At 46.9% G+C, this 19,818-nt stretch overlaps 1 protein-coding gene across 1 annotated transcript in view; it reads left to right on the top strand.

The window, feature by feature from the left end:
- Positions 1–19,818, top strand: part of LOC124696739 — a 28,036-nt gene that overhangs the window by 5,525 nt on the left and 2,693 nt on the right. Inside the window, exon 3 of the mRNA XM_047229419.1 lies at positions 19,063–19,312. Coding sequence (XP_047085375.1) covers positions 19,063–19,312 — 250 coding nt within the window. The remainder of the gene's footprint in view (positions 1–19,062; positions 19,313–19,818) is intronic.

Here is a 19,818-nt window from a genome sequence, read left to right as displayed (position 1 = left end):
GGCAAAGTGCTTCACTGTCTGCGATCGAATAAACACCTTCTTCGGCGCAAGAAACGCCTTTTGCTCTTCAGTCCGCTCATGTGGTAACAACTCCGGAGTCCGTGCCCTCATTGGAGTTGATGATCTCTTCGGAGCTGTAGGAGGTGCCGCGGACAGCTTCCTCTTTGCTTAAGTGGAGGCGGCGGAGTCTCCCGACGAGGAGGAGGAGGCGGCGGAGTCTCCCGACGAGGAGGAGGAGGCGGCGGAGTATTTTCACGCGGAGCGAGACCGGTCATGGATAGGGGAATCATCATCGCGCACGGGAGAATCATCACGCGGAGGAGACTCGGGTGGCGGAGGAGGCGGAGGTGGCATGCTTGTTGGCTTCTCACCTGGAAACACAATGTTCTCCTTCCGCCATTGCACGGTGGTTCTACGGGCTTCTCCCAGCTCTTTGATTTCCCCATCTTCACCTGCAGGGTGCTCAAGCACCAACCCCTCATAATCTCTCATCACTTCATCCACCATCACAACCAGCAAAGTCGTCTTGGACCGAACGGCAATGGTAAGACCTTGTAGGTAAGAGGATGCCGACCGCCGCCTTGAAGGATAGGTTGAAAACTTTAACATGCAGCTCACAAGGACGGCTCTCAGTGAGATCATGCACGGGGGGGTAGCGAGGAGGCTCGACCACCTGGTCATCATCATCATCATCATCCACCTGCTGAGAGGAAGCCACGCTGCTTTTCCGGTGTGGTTGAGATTGCAGCCGGGCGATGGCATTGAGCAATGCAGGATCTACAGCCTGCCCCTGAGCCATCTGAGATGTAAGTACTTGGGTTACCATGGTTAATTGGGCTTTCATGGTGCTCATACCCTCCTCTAAGTTAGCCGTGCGGTCCGTTTCCCCTGCCTTCCTCCTCTCATGGCTTTTATCGGAAATCTCTTCCTTTCCGCAGGAAAGCCATACTTCCACGGAACGGAGCCTTCGTGCCTCGTGTTCGTCCGCCGTGTTCTTTGTTCCCAAGGGCGCGTGTCAGCTCATCGTTCTCTCTTTCGGGCTGGAACAACCCCGCCTCCACGTCCCTATGTGCTCTTTCCAGGGCATCAATGGGAACCTTCGGATGAGCTTTCTTATAGATGCACTTCCCCGTTTCCGGATGCAACGTTCCCCCAATCCCGTAGAACCACTCCTTGCACCGTTCGATCCAACCGTGTGTCCCTAATCTGATCCCTTTATCGGTCAGTTCCGCCTCAGCTGCTTGCCACTTAGGACGGTTAGCCCCGTATCCACCTGGACCCGGAATTTGGTGATATAGCTTCAACGCAGCATTTGCCTTATTTATTTCCGACCTTCTCTTAAATTCTTCCGACTCCGTGTCTGTACTTCACGAATTCTTCCCAGTTGAGTTTTTACCTTCTCATTGTCCGCAGTCTTCTTTATCTTGATAAGGCGGCGCAATCTTTTCTTGTGGCTCTTGAATAGTTCGGCCATCTTCTTCTTGCCAAACTCGCGGAGGGCCTGCTCCATCTTGGCCTTTTCAGCGTCACCCCCCTCTTCCGGTACTATGTTGAAATGTGACATGAGCTTGTCCATAATGCTGTTTTTGGCTACATCATCGATATAAAGACCTTGACCTTCTTCCTCGCAGAGACAGCACTAGTCCCTTCGGCTTGTTCCATTCTCGAACGGTGATCGGGACGTGGTCCCTAACAAGCACTCCGCATTGAGCTATAAATTCCTTTGCACCTTTCTCTGGAGCAATCGGTTTACCATCCTTAGCGATGTGGGTGATGTTGTGCCTAACACCGTCGTCCAACTTTTTGGCCGGGCCTCGCTTCCTCGACTTTACAGAAGAAGTGCTCGATCCGGAGGGCTAAAAAAGAAATAATTCATAGTCAAGTACAATTTAATTAGTTAATGCATCTAGTCGATCAACAGCGGCTTAATTAGTTTATATACCTCGGTGATAACTACAGTTCGGGAGCCATTATGATGATCTTGTTCCTCACCGGCGCCACTAGGATCTTCTTCCTCAATATTCTCCGCTCCCTCACCGGAGTCATTCAAATAAGTTGCGGTGACATCGTCACCGCCATCATCTGGAATAACGTCGTCGTCGCGATCATCCAGAGTACCGTTTGCTATGAGGTTCTCCATGAAATTTTCTTCAAATTCATCTCTCGTCCATGCTTTCTACAACGACCTGCAAGCTATACATATATAGGAACCATCATATGATCAAATTAAGGATAATGCAGAAAACTGAAAATGGAGTTACATATGTAGTTCTTAACTAAGGATCGATAATATAGTGCTGAAAGCGAGATAGTGCAGTTACATGCATACATAGATCGGGTTCATGTTTATTTAACCCTAATACATATCAATCACTACTACAACCACTCAACCGCGCAGACCGGGTCCTAGAGGGCGCCGACCGGGTCCTGAGCCGCGCTGGGTGTACCCCCAAAGCCACGGAACAACAACGGGAGCATAGCTAACATGAGATCCCCGCATAACGCTCCATCCGGTCCTATACATGTTGTCTAACGCGTACATGTAACGGCGAACGTGCTGGTCCTCCGCTTCAATGCGCTGAGCTACCTCCTCCGGCGGGGCCGGCTCCTCTCGAAACGACCGTGGCCCATAAGACCTCCACCAAAGAATATCCGGGTCGACAACGGGACCCGGATTCCGCACCAAGGTGCGCGACCCGGAAGCTAAGACCTCCCGAGTGCCACCCCGGCGGAGCCCAGTCCCGGACCTCCCCATCCGCTCCATCTCCTCTAGAAGAGTCGGACCACGGCGCGGCGACCGCTCGCGGCATCGTAGCTACGAAAACAAATCATATATATATGTACCAACGTTAACATAAATTAAAAAATAACTTCACTATATGTTAGTCGGCGCCGGAACTACCATTTGGGGGGCGCCGGCACTACATATATACCCTATATATTTTGAGGGCGCCGGCAGGGGCGTCGGCACTATGTCGCGGCGGCAGCGCCACGGACTCGGCACAGCCACGGGCGCCGGTAGGGGCACCGCCACGGACTCGGCACCGGCACGGGCGCCGGTAGGGGCATCGCCACGGGCTTGGCACAGCCACGGGCGACGGTAGGGGCACCGCCACCGACTCGGCACGGGCAAGGCCGCCCGCACGACCGGATTAACTATACTAACAATTTTCTAACTATAATTTTCACTACTTTTTCTAACATATCGGATTAACTATACTAATAATTTTCACGACTATAATTTTGTAACTATAATTTTCTATCTTATTTCTAACAAATATTATTTTCATAACTTTTTCTAACTATAATTTTCACTACTTTCCTAACATATAACTTTTTATCTAACAAGTACTTATAACTAATTTTTCTAACTATAGTAATAGTAACAACTATACTATTTCTAGCTAACTATACTAATTAACATACTAACATTTTTTCTAATTAAGTACTATACTAACAATTAATATACTAACAACACAATAATTTTACAAATATAAATAACAATAAAAAAAGAGGGGGCCGGCCGGCTCACCTCTTGCCGGCGGAGGAGGAGGCGCGGTCGACGAGGAGGCGGCAACGGCGGCGGTTGCCGGTGGAGAGGAGGCGGCGGAGACGGCGGCGGTGCTGCGCGGTGGAGACGGCGGCGGTTGCCGGCGGAGAGAGGAGGCGGCGGAGACGGCGCGCGGCGGTTGCGTGCGCGCGGCTGGGGAGGAGGCGGCGTCGTGCGGCGGCGGCGTCGTGCGGCGGCGGCGGTTGCGTGCGGCAGGGGCGGCAGCAGCGACGGCGCGCGAGTTTTGGGCAGCCTGGCGGCGTGCGGTCGTTCGTCTCCGCGGGATTGATCTCCGCGGAGACGAAGGAGTTGCGGCTATAGTGCCCCCCTTTGGTCCCGGTTCGTCTTACAAACCGGGTCCAAAGACCCTTTGGACCCGGTTTGTAATACAAACCGGGACTAAAGGCCATTTTTGCTGCGTTTTTGGCTACGCGCGCAAAAGGCCTTTAGTCCCGGTTTGTATTACAAACCGGGTCCAAAGGCCAATTTTTTTAAAAAATTTCATTCCCGCCTTATTTCAAATCAAAAAAAACACGTACTGGCCACCGCCGCCACCGCCACCGCCGTGTACTGGCCACCGCCGCCACCGCCACCGCCGTGTACTGGCCACCGCCACCGCCGCCGCCGCCATGTACTGGCCACCGCCGCCATGCCACACGTGTCCACCGCCGCCTCCGCCATGCCACACGTGTCCACCGCCGCCTCCGCCATGTACTGGCCACCGCCGCCACCGCCACCGCCGTGTAGTGGCCACCGCCGCCACCGCCACCGCCGTGTACTGGCCACCGCCACCGCCACCGCCGCCATGTACTGGCCACCGCCACCGCCGTGTACTGGCCACCGCCACCGCCGCCGCCGCCATGTACTGGCCACCGCCACCGCCGTGTACTGGCCACCGCCGCCACCGCCACCGCCGTGTCGGCCACCGTCACCGCCGTGTACTGGCCACCGCCACCGCCGTGTACTGGCCACCACCGCCACCGCCACCGCCGTGTACTGGCCACCACCGTCACCGCCATGTACGGCCACTCGCCGCCGTGCCACACGTGTCCCTTCCCCGTGCCACGTGTCCCTCCGCCGTGCCACACGTGTCGCTTACCCGTCGACGCCGTCGTGCGACGTGTAGCCACCGCTCCACGTGCCTCGCCCCGCCGACGCCGGCGTGCGACGTGTGTAGCCGTGGCATACACGTGCCATGCCCCGCGTGCGCTATATAGAGCGACGAGTGCGGGCGCAACCAGACGCCGCCACCGCCTCCGCTCATTCATCTCCGGGATGCCTCCACGTCGTCGAGGGCGTCCGGTTTCCGTGGCGTTCGAGTGCGTCCGAGCGGTAGGTTCACCGCCGAGATACGCGCCGGTGGCTTCCGCCTCACCCTCGGCACGTACAACACGCCGGAGCTGGCGGCGCGCGCTTACGACACGGCGGCGTGGCGCTTTCGGCGGCCAGGGCGAGACATGAACTTCCCGGATGTTGAATCGCTAGAGGAGGCGGAGTTCCTCGCGCCGCCGCCGTGCCTCGTCGACGACGAGGACCGTCGCCGGCACCGCCAGTGCAGCGCAGGATCGCCATCGCCGAGCGCGACGAGCGGTTGATGCGCCGGTGGAGGGCGCAGTTCCCCAATGATGCCGACAACACCGACGCGTTCTTTGCTAACCTTAGGGCACAACGCAGGTCCGACGAGCGCCACCGTAGGGCCGTCGCCGCCTTCGAGCTCGAGAACCCGAATACAACTTGGACCGAAAACGACCCTCGGTGGGAGGACATTTGGACGGAGACAACCTCCGACGACGAGTAGAGACTAGACTAGTAATTTATCTATTTTATTGTAATTTCAATAAAGTCGATGTCGGTTGGTTTTGTTCAATAAAGTGGTTGACACGAAATTTATTACGATTGAACTGAAATTAAAGTACAGAGCTCCTCGGAGAAAAGTTTCCCGCCACATACATGGAATTAAAGTACAGAGCTCAACCGAAAATTAATTAAGATACATCACCAGATTCGACTGTTCTAGTCATTTAGTCATACTCGTGCCTAGCCCTATAGTACTCGCCACTCGTAGTCGTCGTAGTCGCCGTCATCATCGTCGCCGGCATCGGGGTCGCGGTAGTCGAACCTCGACGGGAGAGGCACGCGTGGGCTGGGACCGAGGGTAGCGCAGGCGGGGGCCACGGTAGGCCATGACGCCTCGGAGAGTCCGGCCGCACCACCACAGCCGACGGCCGGCCTCGTTGAAGTATGAAGGAGGCGGGCCGCCCTCCTCGTGCCTGGCAAGCGCCCTCTCACGCCGATTGATGAAGAAGCTTTCCCAAGTCGGGAAGTAGTCGGGATGCCACTGGGGATTCCTCCGCCGCTCTGGCGTGAGCTCGAAGTAGTAGTGGTTCGTGATGGCCATCTCGCGCGCCACACCTAGAGGGACAGGAGGGACCGGTACGCCTCCGACGCTCGGCAACCAGCCGGTCGGGACACGGTAGCCGGGCGGGCAGGGGTAGTTCGACGCGCAAAGCGCCTCCGCCTCCCGGAGGGTTAGAGATACGATGGAAGCCATGGGACGAGTGATGAGGTTTGCGAGATATGAGTCTAGATGTGATATGTAAATGGAGGCCAAGCCTACATATATATATAGTGAAAAAATTGGCGGGAGGACAGAGGCGGGAAGCAGTGGAAAGCGCGGGAAGAAAAATAGGCGGGAACGCAGTGGAAAGCGCGGGAAGAAAAATAGGCGGGAACGCAGTGGCACCGAAAACATTAGTCCCGGCTGGTGGGTACAACCGGGAGTAAAGATCATTTTTTTGTCATATCTAACAAAAGTGTCGGTGGGATAAAGACGTGTGGGTAACCTTTAGTCCCGGCTGGTGGGTACAACCGGGACGAAAGATCCTTTTTTTGTCATCTAACAAAACTGTCGGTGGGATAAAGAAGTGTGGGTAACCTTTAGTCCCGGCTGGTGGGTACAACCGGGACGAAAGATCCTTTTTTTGTCATCTAACAAAACTGTCGGTGGGATAAGGACGTGTGGGTAACCTTTAGTCCCGGCTGGTGGGTACAACCGGGACTAAAGATGTCGGCAGGATAAGAACGCATGGGTGGACGCACTCCTCGATGAGATAAAGCATGTAGCGCACGACGCCCTGTCGAGTAGAAGCGGTGCTGTGCCTATAAAAGGAGCATCGATACGGCTTGCCAAGCAGATCAACAAGCCAAGCGGAGATTCATTCCCATGGATTGGAAAATCTCCCGTGGCGCGGCTTCTCGAAGATGTTGTTGGTGCACACGCCCTACGGCATCTTCGGAAGCCGCGCCTCGGAATTTTTTCCCTGCAAGCCCGTGAACGACTACATCTCCTCTAACCGTGTTGGGGAAAGGGTTGGGAAATCTCCCGTGGCGCAACTTCTCGAAGATGTCGTTGGTGCACAAGCCTTACGGCATCTTCGGAAGTTGCTCCTCGGAATTTTTTCCCCGCAAGCCCCCGAACGACTACATCTCCTCTAATAGTGTTGGGGAAAGGGTTGGGAAATCTCCCGTGGCGCAGTTTCTCGAAGATGTTGTTGGTGCACATGCCCTACGGCATCTTCGGAAACTGCGCCTCGGAATTTTTCCCTGCAAACCCGTGAACGACTACATCTCCTCTATATATATGGTACAAAAAGCCAACCACATCTCCACTTTTCATATCTTACATACAGTTAAATGATTACACAAAAATAAATGGGAAATTGATTGCCATGTTGAGATACTCATTTGTGCCATGGAGCATCTTCATCATTTAATCTTCTTCGGCCTTAACCATGGAGCATCTTCATCATTTAACTTGATGCTTGGATCAATGTTCACTCTGAAGGGTGGAATTTCATCAAACTTATTATAATCTTCTCGACATGTCTGTCTTGTCCTCCACTCCCACGATGTTTCTTTTTCCGTAAAAGAACTATGTGGCGCTTTGGCTCATCGTTTGATGTATTTGTTTCCTTATGTTTCCTTTTTCTTGGTTTGCTAGACATATCCTTCACATAGAAAACCTGGGCCACATCCTTGGCTAGGACGAATGGTTCGTCTCTATACCCAAGATTGTTGAGATCCACTCGTTGTCATTCCATACAACTTGTCTACCCGAACCCCGCCTCCTGTTTTGTTGACCCATTTGCACCTAAACAAAGGGACCTTAAAAGAAGGTCCATACTCAAGTTCCCGGATATCCTCTATGTAACCATAATATGTGTCATTTGGGCCTTCATTCATTATTGCATCAAAGCGGACACCACTGTTTTGGTTGGTGCTCTTTTTATCTTGGGCGATCGTGTAAAATGTATTCCCATTTATCTCGTACCCTTGGAAAGTCACTACGGCCGAAGATGGTGTCCGGGCCAGCAAGTACAGCTGATCTTCAATATCTTTGTTATTCAGGAGATGTTTTTGCAACCAACCGCCGAAAGTCGACATGTGTTCACGTCTAATCCAATCGTTCGACCGCCCGGGTTCCGGGAGCGTAGAAAGTTCTTGTGGTCACCGATATACGGAGCCACCATGGTGGAACTTTGTAGAACCGTGTAGTGTGCTTGAGTCAAAGAAATCCCGTCCCTACATATCATTGATTTCCTTCCTAGCGTGCCTTTTCCACTTAGTCTCCCTTCATGCCGCGATTCGGGAACACCAATCGGCTTAAGGTCAGGAATAAAGTCAACACGGAATTCAATGACCTCCTCTCGTTCCATAGCCCTTGGAGATGCTTCCTTCGGCCTAGCACGGTTATGAACATATTTCTTCAAGACTCCCATGAACCTCTCGAAGGGGAACATATTGTGTAGAAACACAGGACCGAGAATGGAAATCTCATCGACCATGTGAACGAGGAGATGTGTCATAATATTGAAGAAGGATGGTGGGAACACCAGCTCAAAACTAACGAGACATTGGACCACATCATTCTGCAACCTCGGTAGAATTTCTGGGTTTATTACCTTCCGAGAAATTGCATTGAGGAATGCACATAGCTTCACAATGGGCGATCGAACATTTTCCGGTAGAAGCCCCCTCAATGCAATCGGAAGCAACCGTGTCATTATCACGTGACAGCTCATGAGACTTCAGGTTCCGGAATGTTTTCTTCTCCATATTTATTATTCCCTTTATATTGGAGGAGAAGCCAGACGGGACCTTGATACTGCTAAGACATTCAAAAAATATTTCCTTCTCTGCTTTTGTAAGAGCGTAGCTGGATAAATGACGTCCTTTAACTCTCTCATGCAGATTTTTGGGGTCTTTCCAACGTTGCTAGTCCTCTCGTGCTTCTGGTGTATCTTTTGTCTTCCCGTACACGCCCAGAAAGCCTAGCAGGTTCACGCAAAGATTCTTCGTCACGTGCATCACATCGATTGAAGAGCGGACTTCTAAGACTTTCCAATATTCTAGCTCCCAAAAAATAGATTTCTTCTTCCACATGGGCGCGTGTCCGGCAGCGTCATTCGGAACGGCACCGTCCGCCAGGACCCTTTCCAAATATTACATCTAGATCCTTGACCATACCAAATATATCAACACCATCATGATGGGGAGGCTTCCTCCGGTGATCAGCCTCACCGTCGTAATGCTTTCCTTTCTTTCTTACGGGATGGGTAATCCTAAGAAATCGACGATGCCCTGAGTACACGACCTTCCGACCTTTTTCCAAATAATCACCTTCGAGCTCATGTAAACAAGTGTGTGCATGCATTGTATCCCTTGTTTGACCTGTCCCGAAATGTTACCAAGAGCAGGCCAGTCATTGATGGTTACAAAAAGCATCGCTCTTAGGTCAAATTCCTCCTCGCTTGTGCTCGTCCCACACACGTACACCTGCTAGGGACCACAGTCTGTAGAAGTTCTTCGACTAATGGCTTCAGGTACACATCAATGTCGTTCCCGGGTTGCTTCGGGCCTTGTATGAGCACCGGCATCATAATGAACTTCCGCTTCATGCACAACCAAGGAGGAAGGTTATATATACAAAGAGTCACGAGCCGAGTGCTATGGCTGCAGCTCCGCTCTCCAAAAGGATTCATGCCATCTGTACTTAGACCAAACCTTAAGTTCCTTGCATCCTGTGCAAAGTTTGGGAACTCTCTATCGATTTTTCTCCATTGGGATCCATCAGCAGGGTGCCTCAACATCACGTCTTTCTTACGGTCTTCTTTGTGCCATCACAACAACCTAGCGTGCTCTTTATTCCTGAACAAGCGTTTCAGCCGTGGTATTATAGGAGCATACCACATAACCTTGGCAGGAACCCTCTTCTTGGGGCGCTCGCCCTCAACATCACCAGGGTCATCTCGTCCGATCTTATACCGCAATGCAGTGCACACCGGACATGCATCCAAATTCTCGTACTCACCGCGGTAGAGGATGCGATCATTAATGCATGCATGTATCTTTTGCACATCTAATCCTAGAGGGCAGACAATCTTCTTCGCTTCGTACGTATCGGCGGGCAATTCGTTACCCCTTGGAAGCTTCCTCTTAATTATTGTCAGCAACTTTCCAAATCCTGAGTCGGTGACACCGTTCTCTTGCCTTCCATTGCAACAATTCCAGTGTGCTGCCTAGCTTTTTATGGCCATCTTCGCAAGTTGGGTATAACAATTTGTTGTGATCTTCTATCATCTTGTCGAAGGCCAACCTTTCCTTTTCAGTTTCACATTCCCTCCTTGCATCAGCAATGGCCCGGCCAAGATCATCATCAGCAGGCTCATCTGGTGCCTCTTGATCTTCTACTTCATTGTCTTCATTGCCTTCTGCGAGTATCATCGTATTCGGGGAAATTGGGATAACCGTCATCATCCTCTTCCTCTTCTTCATTGTCTTCCATCATAACCCCTCTTTCTCCGTGCTTGGTCCAACAATAGTAATCGGGCATGAAACCGGATCGCGGAAGGTGGCTGTGAATGAGACTCGAGTGAGCGTAATTTACGATATTCTTGCAGTCCACACATGGACAATACATGAAGCCACCATGTTTGTTTGCCTCCGCCACGGCCATAAAATTATCCAGGCCCGCGATGAACTCGTCAAACCGTCGGTTAATGTACATCCATTGCCGATTCATCCGCATGATATAATTAAGCTGATCAAAACCATTACGGAACATCACGATGTATATATACACATGCATTTTATCAATTGCGGATGAAAAGGATAAAGTCGTTAACCTCGATGAAGAAGAAAAAAGCAAGTTAAGTGTGGCTTGATTTGTGTAAACTCAAGTGGCAAATCCTCTTAAGCATTTCATCGAACACCTCTTGTGCATGTGAAGAAGAGAGGAAAGCAATACACCCCTCTTGTGAAGATAGTGAAAAAATGGCTAAGTGTGGCTCACACTTGGGCAGGGGCAAGGTTATATAGCCAGAGGGGGGCCTTTGGACCCGGTTTGTCATACAAACCGGGACTAAAGGGTTCCCCGGGCTGACACGGCCTGCCGCGCCCTGCGGGTGAACCCTTTGGACCCGGTTTGTATGACAAACCTGGGTCCAAAGGCCGCTACGAGACAGGCGCCAGCGGGTGGGGTCGTCCTGGGCAGAAACGAACCGGGTCCAATGGGGGCATTGGACCCGGTTTGGTTCAGCAGTGGGACATTTGCTTGGGACCAAAGGCCTCTTCTCCACTAGTGGGTGAGACTACTTATATGAGCTTATCTGCTGCACTATGTTCTGTTGGTTCTAATTACCACACAATTCTAGTTGCTGCTAAGCAGTAATCATTGTGGTGAATGTAAACATGGTGCTTCCAATTTTAACATTGTTAGTGATGTTTATTTACTAAAATATGTACAACACCAAATTAATCATCAAATGTATGTTACTTCTAGGGAGGGAAAGTACAACTATTCACATGCAGGAAGCATCAGATTTGGATAACAATCTACTCTGTCCCAAATTCGATGTCGTAGATTTGTCTGGATTCACATGTATCTATACACTACAACGCGTAGTATTTTCAAAACATTGGTTGAAGCTTACACTAATTTTTTGCTGATAATAATAAATGAAATTGCATAGGTTTTGTATGGAGAAAATCATCTTCGGTCTCACGAACAAATGTTTATATGTTTTTTATTTGCTCATGCTATCTGCGCAATTTTCATGGTGTGTCCCTATCAATCACAATGAAATGAAAGTTTTTTTGGTCATGCTATATTTGCCCAAATGCAGTGTGTAAAGAATGTTCTTTGCATAAGCTAATCGAACATGCAGTTAGTTAGGTGCTAAGATTCCATTTCTTTAGCTGAAAGACACCAGCTTAGTCAAGTGTCATGACAGTCAAGTGTGTCAAGCTAAAATAAAGATAGTCTAGTTGTACAATTGTCATGCATTGATTCACCTTTCTGTTCTACCAGACAAGGTGTGTTTATATCATTACTACTCCCTCCGAACCGGTTTAACAGACGCGCACGTAGTTCAAGAAATTACTTTGACCATTATTTTAGTCAATAAAATATAGAATATATGTTAAAAAATTATATCATTGGAAACCTTATTTGAATACGAATCTAATGGTATAAATTGTGTATATATATAATTTATATTTCATTGACCAATTCAACGGTCAAACTTTATCTTAAATTGCGTGCGCGCCTGTTAAATCGATCTGGAGGAAGTAGATGCTAGGCATTGTTTAGTCTTAAATGCATTATTTCTGGTTGTGGACATTCTATTAATGCTTCAATGTTTGTGTCTTGCACATGTTACTCTAGTGTCTGGTTATTGATTTTTTTTTTGTTACTTATACATGTTCTGTTCAAAATAAGCCATGAAATGTATGTTGCATCTAGGACGCAAAGTACCACTCGATTCACCTGCAGTCTTACGACTATTGCATTATGAAGTGTGCATGTTTAGACAATTACTACTACAAAACATAAACATAATTGAAGCTATCATGCTATTTGAGTTGCTGAAATACTAAGTACTACTACATATGTAGGCAATGACATCATTGCATTTTCCGTAAAGTGTGTCATGATCAGCTAGCCTAGTCTAGCATAGTGTGGTAGTTGACGATGAGTAGCATGAACAAATATATTTTGTTTTTAGTGGTGCATTTGCATGTGTCCATATGGCTTGTGTTCATGTTTGCAAAGTTTTCTTTGGTCGTATGCTTTGCATTGGAACATTGTTATTTGATCTGACCTGTCTAATATTGCTCCGAACTAACATGAACATTGCATGTTCTCACATAAGGAGCAACAACTGTTCCAGCAGCTATGTCGGTGCCTCCTAGGTGGCCCTAGCGATTCCTTATGGGGTAACTCTAGCGATACTTGATTGCCTTGTCTGGAACTACATTCTTTGAGCATTCATTTGTCTTTGGGCATGCGATCGACTCGTTTCCAACATCATCTCGTTCTTAGGCCTTGTTTGGGATCAACATGTATCATTTTTCTTCTCTGTTACCTTATTCTAGCGCGCCTAAGTTCTATGATCCGTGGTCATTACAATGCTTGTGTGAGGATAACAGAAAATGGTTCTTTAGATTAAGTTGCTTACTCGCAAGTTGCAAACGTTGTCCCAAACACTAGGGAATGCATTGATGGGGCTGTCAATGTGGTCCTCTGGTCCGGGTTTGGTGTTGCATGTCAAAATCTTACTATTGTTTTCTCATTTTATCCTATCTTGATATTTTCTGCTGCAAAATAAAGCATGTCAAAATTAAATTGTATTGATTCATTTCACTGAAACCGATCATATGTTTTGTCCTTTTTCTCATGCTGGTTACTCTTTGTTTTAGTTTGCAAGTTTTGATTTTTGAGTTGCTGAAATACTAGTACTACTACATTCATAGGCAATGGCAGCATTCATTTTTCCAATGTGTGTGATGATCAACTTGCCTAGCCTAGTGTGGTGAGTTGATAATGAGTAGTTGCCTATGTATGTATTATTTGCATTATTGTTTACAAAGTTCATGTTAGGTCATGTCTTATGGAGTGTAAATGTTAAGTGTGAATTCAGTGCATGAGGTGAACTATTCTCCTTCCAACAATTTCCAGTAACATGTATGTTATGGTGCATATGAAAATATCATACTATCCAGTTCAGCTTAGAAATTGGTTACTCAACGTTTTAACTGGTTGCTTTATCTTATTGTTATGGTGCAGACTCTGGTGTTGACGCTCTCCGAACGAGGGGACAAGCAATTATCCCCTTCCCTAAACGTGCTGCTACCAATGAGAGAGGCAGTGCCACCACGATGTAACCACAACATCCTAGCCATCTTGCTTGCCAGTGTGCTTTTGGATCAGTAGCATGATGTGAGGCGCTCCATCAAGCTCACCGGACCACATCGCTCGCGTGGTTGAGGGACTAGGGCGGTTGCTTCTCTCAAATAGAGGGCTCAACAATGGCTTCGACGTGGGCCACAGAGGTCTACTCATGTCATCGCATTTCACATGCTGTAGTGAACCCATGGAGGGGACAGTGGCGCGCTCCCTGGTAAGGAGTCTACCTTTTACCGGCCAAATCGGTTAAGTCCTTGAGCAGGTGATCAAACATCAAGTTGCTTTTCTTCATTTAGTCTGACCTCAGTTGATTCGATTTGGCATAGCTACTATTTTTTTTGTTATGATTCTCTTGTACTCTGCTATTAATCTTGCAGTTTTTTATTTTTTGTTATCTTGATCTGGAAATCTACTTTCAGTTTAGCTTCGAACTCTACCTTCATAGTAGCTTAAACACATAGCACCACCAATTTCTTGTGATTACAGATTTAGTTGGCATGGGAATTTATATTGAACATGTCAACATTGTCATAAACTATGACATGCCTAATTATGTTGATACATACTTGCAAAGGGTAATGGTAAATTTTCTCTACTATTTGTGGTTGGCGTTATTATCTTTGGCTAACATATTCACCTCCACTGTTTGGAAGGGCTGGACGGTTTGGGACCAAGGGGCTTGCAATGTTATTTGTTCTTACGAATTTGACTTTGATGTTCTCAAATCAGGTTTGTACAACTAATATATTTCCTATTTTACTTAATCTTATATTATTAACAGAGCGCATCCTAACTAAGATTTCACATAAATATTGTTTGAAGGTGCAAGAAAGGTTTTAGGTGTACATAAAGGAGCTAGCAGCTTGTGCTTTCTTCTGCACCTTCATCTTGCTGCAATGGAAAAAGAGAATTTCTAGCTTCTTCCCCGAATGTATGGCTACTTCCTATATGATGTTCTTCTTAATTTGTTAAATCATGTCTTCTATTGTACAATTTCTGAGCAGCTTTTTTTAACTGCTGCTCTCCAGATTTCCAATTCTCTTTTGGTGTTAGGAGATTTTGTGGGTGTGGATATTGAGCATGCTTGTGCTGGTCTAAGATTTTTTTGGGAATTTAAAGCTCAAGCATCTCTTACCTTTCTTGCTGTACAAGTGCATCTGAGTATCTTCTCATCTTGATTTCACTATATTTCCTTTGGATTATGTGTTGTTTTCTTTTTTCCTTCTCAAATTGCGAAAAATCTTGGTTATGTTTCTTGTGGCATTAATTTTGAGATTATGGTGATTGCTTGCTAAATTTTGAATTCCTTTTAGTTTTTTCATCCGATGAATTCAATCTCTTCGAAAGCGATGTTAGTGTGGCCTTTCTGTAGGAGTTCTTGTTTTGAGTTACTACCCTATAGATACTTTTTGCTAATGAAATGGTCTGTTATTCATCAAAACTAAGTGCTTATATTAGCTTATTATGTATCCTGTAAAAAACGTCCATGCTGCCTTATGTGTTTTCTCCTGGTTCTACCTCTTCGGTATCATAAAAACTCTCCTGCAAGCAACTAAGATAAATATGTCCATCTATTTCTTGCACATTGATTAGGAAGCTACGCCTCACCTCACAGCCATTATGCACTAGGTAATCACCTAAGATAAGAACCTTTGAGCAGTTTTATATTGTGTTTAACAAGGTACTCGTGACAAATAATTAGTACTCACCCAATACTAAATTATCCATGCAATTTTCCTGTTGACCGTGGTGGAGCACATAGCCCAAATCTTTCTTGTTCTATCAGTATTGACAGTTGAAGCACCACTTTATTCCTTGTTTGTCTACAAATCTGTAGTGCCAAAAGTGAGCCCGAAACTCAATTTTGGAGGTCTCCCTCTGTGACTCCTACTGTTGCAGCACACAAAACAAGTTGTTTTTACTGAATTTTCTATGTTCAGAGTGTCACGAAGATCTTTCATTTTGTCTTACAAAATTTAAATTCTTAAATCTTGACATGACCATGTTGTATGCCATATCATAATAGAAACAATCATTATGAAAATTTAAAACTTGGCTGGAGTTTCTTATTCATTAATTTCAGTTATGTTCATTGCAGGAAGTTTTAACAGGAAGATTTTAATATAGTCAACACTTGGAAACCTGATTGAGTTTCACTTCAAGAAAATGGATTCTTCATAACTCTATGATTGGCAACAATCTAGGTTAGTAAGTAATCAGAACTTAAGATGGCTACTCACAACTCGATCCTTGTACCAAAAGAGAGTCACAATACATGTACTCAAGAGACCCGGGCAGTTAGCCCTATCCGTGGGCTTAGGTAAGTTTTGGGTTCCTCTCCAACAGACTTATATGCTTTGTGATTCATGAATTTTCTGTTAAAGACATTTTCTTATTGTTACTGTGTAATCTTGATCATTTTGTTTAGGAAGAACATCTCCTTTAATTATCGTGGTTTGATTCTAATGATACATTGAATTAGTTAGATGAGAATATTATTACATTTGATCTTGCCTTATTAATCTGGCACCCTAGCCAAGTATTGGTAGCTTGCAGGCTACCTAAAGCGGCAAATATGATTAATTCATTCGGATTTAGGTAGATATTTCAATCTTCCATAGTTTCATTTATTTTTCTATTAACTTGTCTCTATCGATAGTATTAGCATTAATGTCCTACAAATGATGGAAACAATAGATCATAGTTACTGCATTTATTCTTAAATGTCGTGTCCCAATTTGCTTATAGTCCTTTTGTTTCATAATTTGTGTCGCAGATTTGGATGTATCTATGTCTAAAGTGTGTCTAGATACCGGAAATTCAATTCGGCTCCCGGGTGCATATGCTCCCTCTATCAAAAAATTATATTTCGAAATGTCGAAAAAAAATTTAAAAAAAATCTACATGTACATCTTCACAATATACGTTCGTTCGTCAAGTTTCGCGAGGAACCAATATGTTTTGTGGTCTGTGTAAAAAAGAGAAAATTTATCTCCTGAAAAGGCTTATTTTCAGCATTGAATTTTGTCTTTTTTACACACGTCACACGACAAGTCGGATTTTTATGAAACAACTTTGTGAGCGTGTAGCACGTGAAGATGTACGTTAGAATTTTTCGTTTCAATTTTTTGAAATTTCAAAATGTACGTAACATGCATTTCAAAATAAAGGGAGCATATGCTCCCATGTGCCAAAACACCATTCCCGTCTAGATACGTCCAATTCCGCGACAAGAATTATGGAATGGAGGGAGTACAAGATTTTGATAGTCCTGTGTAGTGATCATATATAAACTTGTTTTGTTGACTGCTTCATATGGGAGTGGTGTTTTGGAACATGGGAGCATATGCTCCCTCTAGTTTGAATTTCATCTTATACATATTTTGAATTTCAAAAAAATTGAAACAAAAAATTTGCACGTATATCTTCACGTGCTACGCGCTCACAAAGTTGTTTCATAAAAAAACGGACTTGCCATGTGACATGTGTAAAAAAGAGAAAACTCAGTCCTAAAAATAATGCTTTTTACAAGATAAATTTTCTCTTTTTTACATAGACCACAAAAAATATTGATTTTTCATGAAACTTGACGAATGCACATATATTATGGAGATGTACATGTAGAATTTTTTGTCAAAATTTTTCGACAACTCGAAATATAAGTTTTTGGTATAGGGAGCATACGCACCCGGGAGCCGAATTGAATTTCCGGCTTCATATGTTCTATAAAGTAATAGCAGTATAAACATTAAGTTGCTACTTGTTAGTATGTAAGGCAATTATGTAGGGGCGGAGGCATGTAAAGGGTAGGGCTATGGCATGTTTTTTCTTGCCATTTTTGGTAATGCTTAGCAATACTATTGTACTTGGCCAATTCTGCTTCGTTCTTGTTCCTGCGGTATGATTAATCTAGCAGTAAGTAGTAGTACCCTCCATAGTGGATTTTTTGTTTTGTTTTGTGCACACCATTTACAACTGTTATTAGAGGTCCTAGTGCTCCTTGTAGTTGTGTCGTCGTGGTGAACAGACAGATGCCATAGGATGGCTTAAGTTGGTGCCGAATGGACGCAAGAGGATTCGGGGGATGGTTTGTGATTAGATGGGATGAACTTCCGGATGGTTTCCTCAAGAACTTAGCCAAGGCTAGAGGTTGAAGAAGAAAGACATAAGGAAGAACTCGCTCTAGATCATCTTCTTTATAGATCTCAACAGGTTACAAGTTTCTCAGTACAAGTTCTTCTAAACCTAGCTCTCTTCGTGCGTGCCCGTAAGAGGGGCAGCCCCCTCCTTATATAGGGGAGAGGTGGCTTACAGTGGCAAGAAACCCTAATGGCATCTTTGACTAGACAAACTACTTTACAAAGCTACTTTAATCATAGAAGACACCGGAGTCCTCTTTAATCGTGGATGCCGACGTCCTCCGGCTTCTTTGACCGTCATCCTTCTCTTTATCGTCAGCCCTTCGTCTAAAGTTACTTTGCTTAGCTCATCTTTGTCTTCTAGCTCGGAGAGAATCTTTGACCAGTCCTCGCCGATCTGCTCGTTCTTCCGGTGGCCCGGTATCTTCTTACCTGGTTCCGGCATACCCCTCTTGGGGATACCGGCTTAGCTTCACTTAGCTAAGTTCTTATCTTTAAGTTCCGGTACGAACATTAAACCGGTATCTTGATGGCTCAAACCATCCGGTTTGGCATGCCTTTGGCATACCGGGGGTCATCCCCCCAACATTAGTCCCCGAAGCTGGTATAGTCTGGCGGATCCTATCCAACAGACCATGTCAGGTTCTTTCTTTTTAGGATACCGGTTTAATCTATCCGGCCTTAGGCTTGGATCCGGCATCTTTGCCTAGATCATCGCTATCTCTTCGCCTTAAGGCATTATCCGGTGTCTTATCCTCCGGCATCTTAGTCATTAAACACTTCCTCGACGACGTCGAGAATATCTCGGGCCCCGCGCCTGTCAGTGACATGCGCACTGTAACTGACATGCCAGTGTCAGGGGTCGCTTCACTTCGACTCCCGCGCGTCCATTTAATGCACCGCTGCGGATCCCACTAGCCGTTTTGGATCCCGTGTGCGCCTCCGTGTGGCCTCCCCTTTTTTCGCGTGTACCTCTTTGCCACGTGGCGGCCCGTGGCGCGAACCGTCGCGGGCCGCGAGGCGAACCGCCGAGGCCCAGCGGTTTCCAGCCCATCTTCTCTCTCCTTTATAAGCACAACTACCCCTTCTTCTTCCTCTTCTCCGCATTCCCATACCTTTGCGCATAGTGCTCCTCGCCTCTGCACCTTCGCCGCTCTCCGTCCGCCGTTGCTCGCTTGAGTTTCGCCGCCCGGCGAACTTACGCCGCGCTTCCGCCGGACCTCGTCGTGCGGGAATCTTCTGCAGCACCTTCTTCGAGCGCGCTGCATTCTTGCTTCTTCGTGACCTTCTCCGCCTCGCCGTCGACGGTGCTCGTCGACGACCGCAGGTCCCTTCCTTCGCCGGCGAAAGACTTCCTCAGCGACTGCGACGCTCAAGGTTAGTTCCAATCTTACTTCGCTCGCCATCTGCTTGCTTTTCAGATCTTGGGTCTACGGTGTTCTTATTTCCTCTTTTTCTTTGGTTTTCTTCTTACTCGTAGATCTTCACGCGGGGTCCAAGTGTGGGATTTCTGTTTTTTCGCCTACCCATCCAATGTCTGACGAGGAATCTTCCTCCGCACCTTCTTCTTCTTTTCCCGTTAAGCGTCGTAGACAATCTCCCGGCGAATCCACGGCTTCAGATCCGATGGAGACCGATTCCGGCAACCAGCAGGGATCCGGTAGCCATCAAAAGTCCGGTGGTCATTTAGAATCCGGTAGCTTTAGCCAAGCATCCGGTAGCCACCTTGAAGCGAGTAGCTCTGGCGAAGCATCCGAAGAGCTCCAGCCAATCATCCGGCGCGAGCCTTCCCCAATCACCCGCGGAGCCCGGATGGGCTCCAGTTGTCACCGAATATGAGATCGATTGGTTGTACCGGTCCCGCAGGATTTCGGAAGGAGTCA

This window comes from Lolium rigidum, chromosome 3 (genome assembly GCF_022539505.1).
Source record: "Lolium rigidum isolate FL_2022 chromosome 3, APGP_CSIRO_Lrig_0.1, whole genome shotgun sequence".
In the NCBI taxonomy this organism is placed as follows: domain Eukaryota; kingdom Viridiplantae; phylum Streptophyta; class Magnoliopsida; order Poales; family Poaceae; genus Lolium; species Lolium rigidum.
This window is presented reverse-complemented; position numbering and strand designations above follow the sequence as displayed.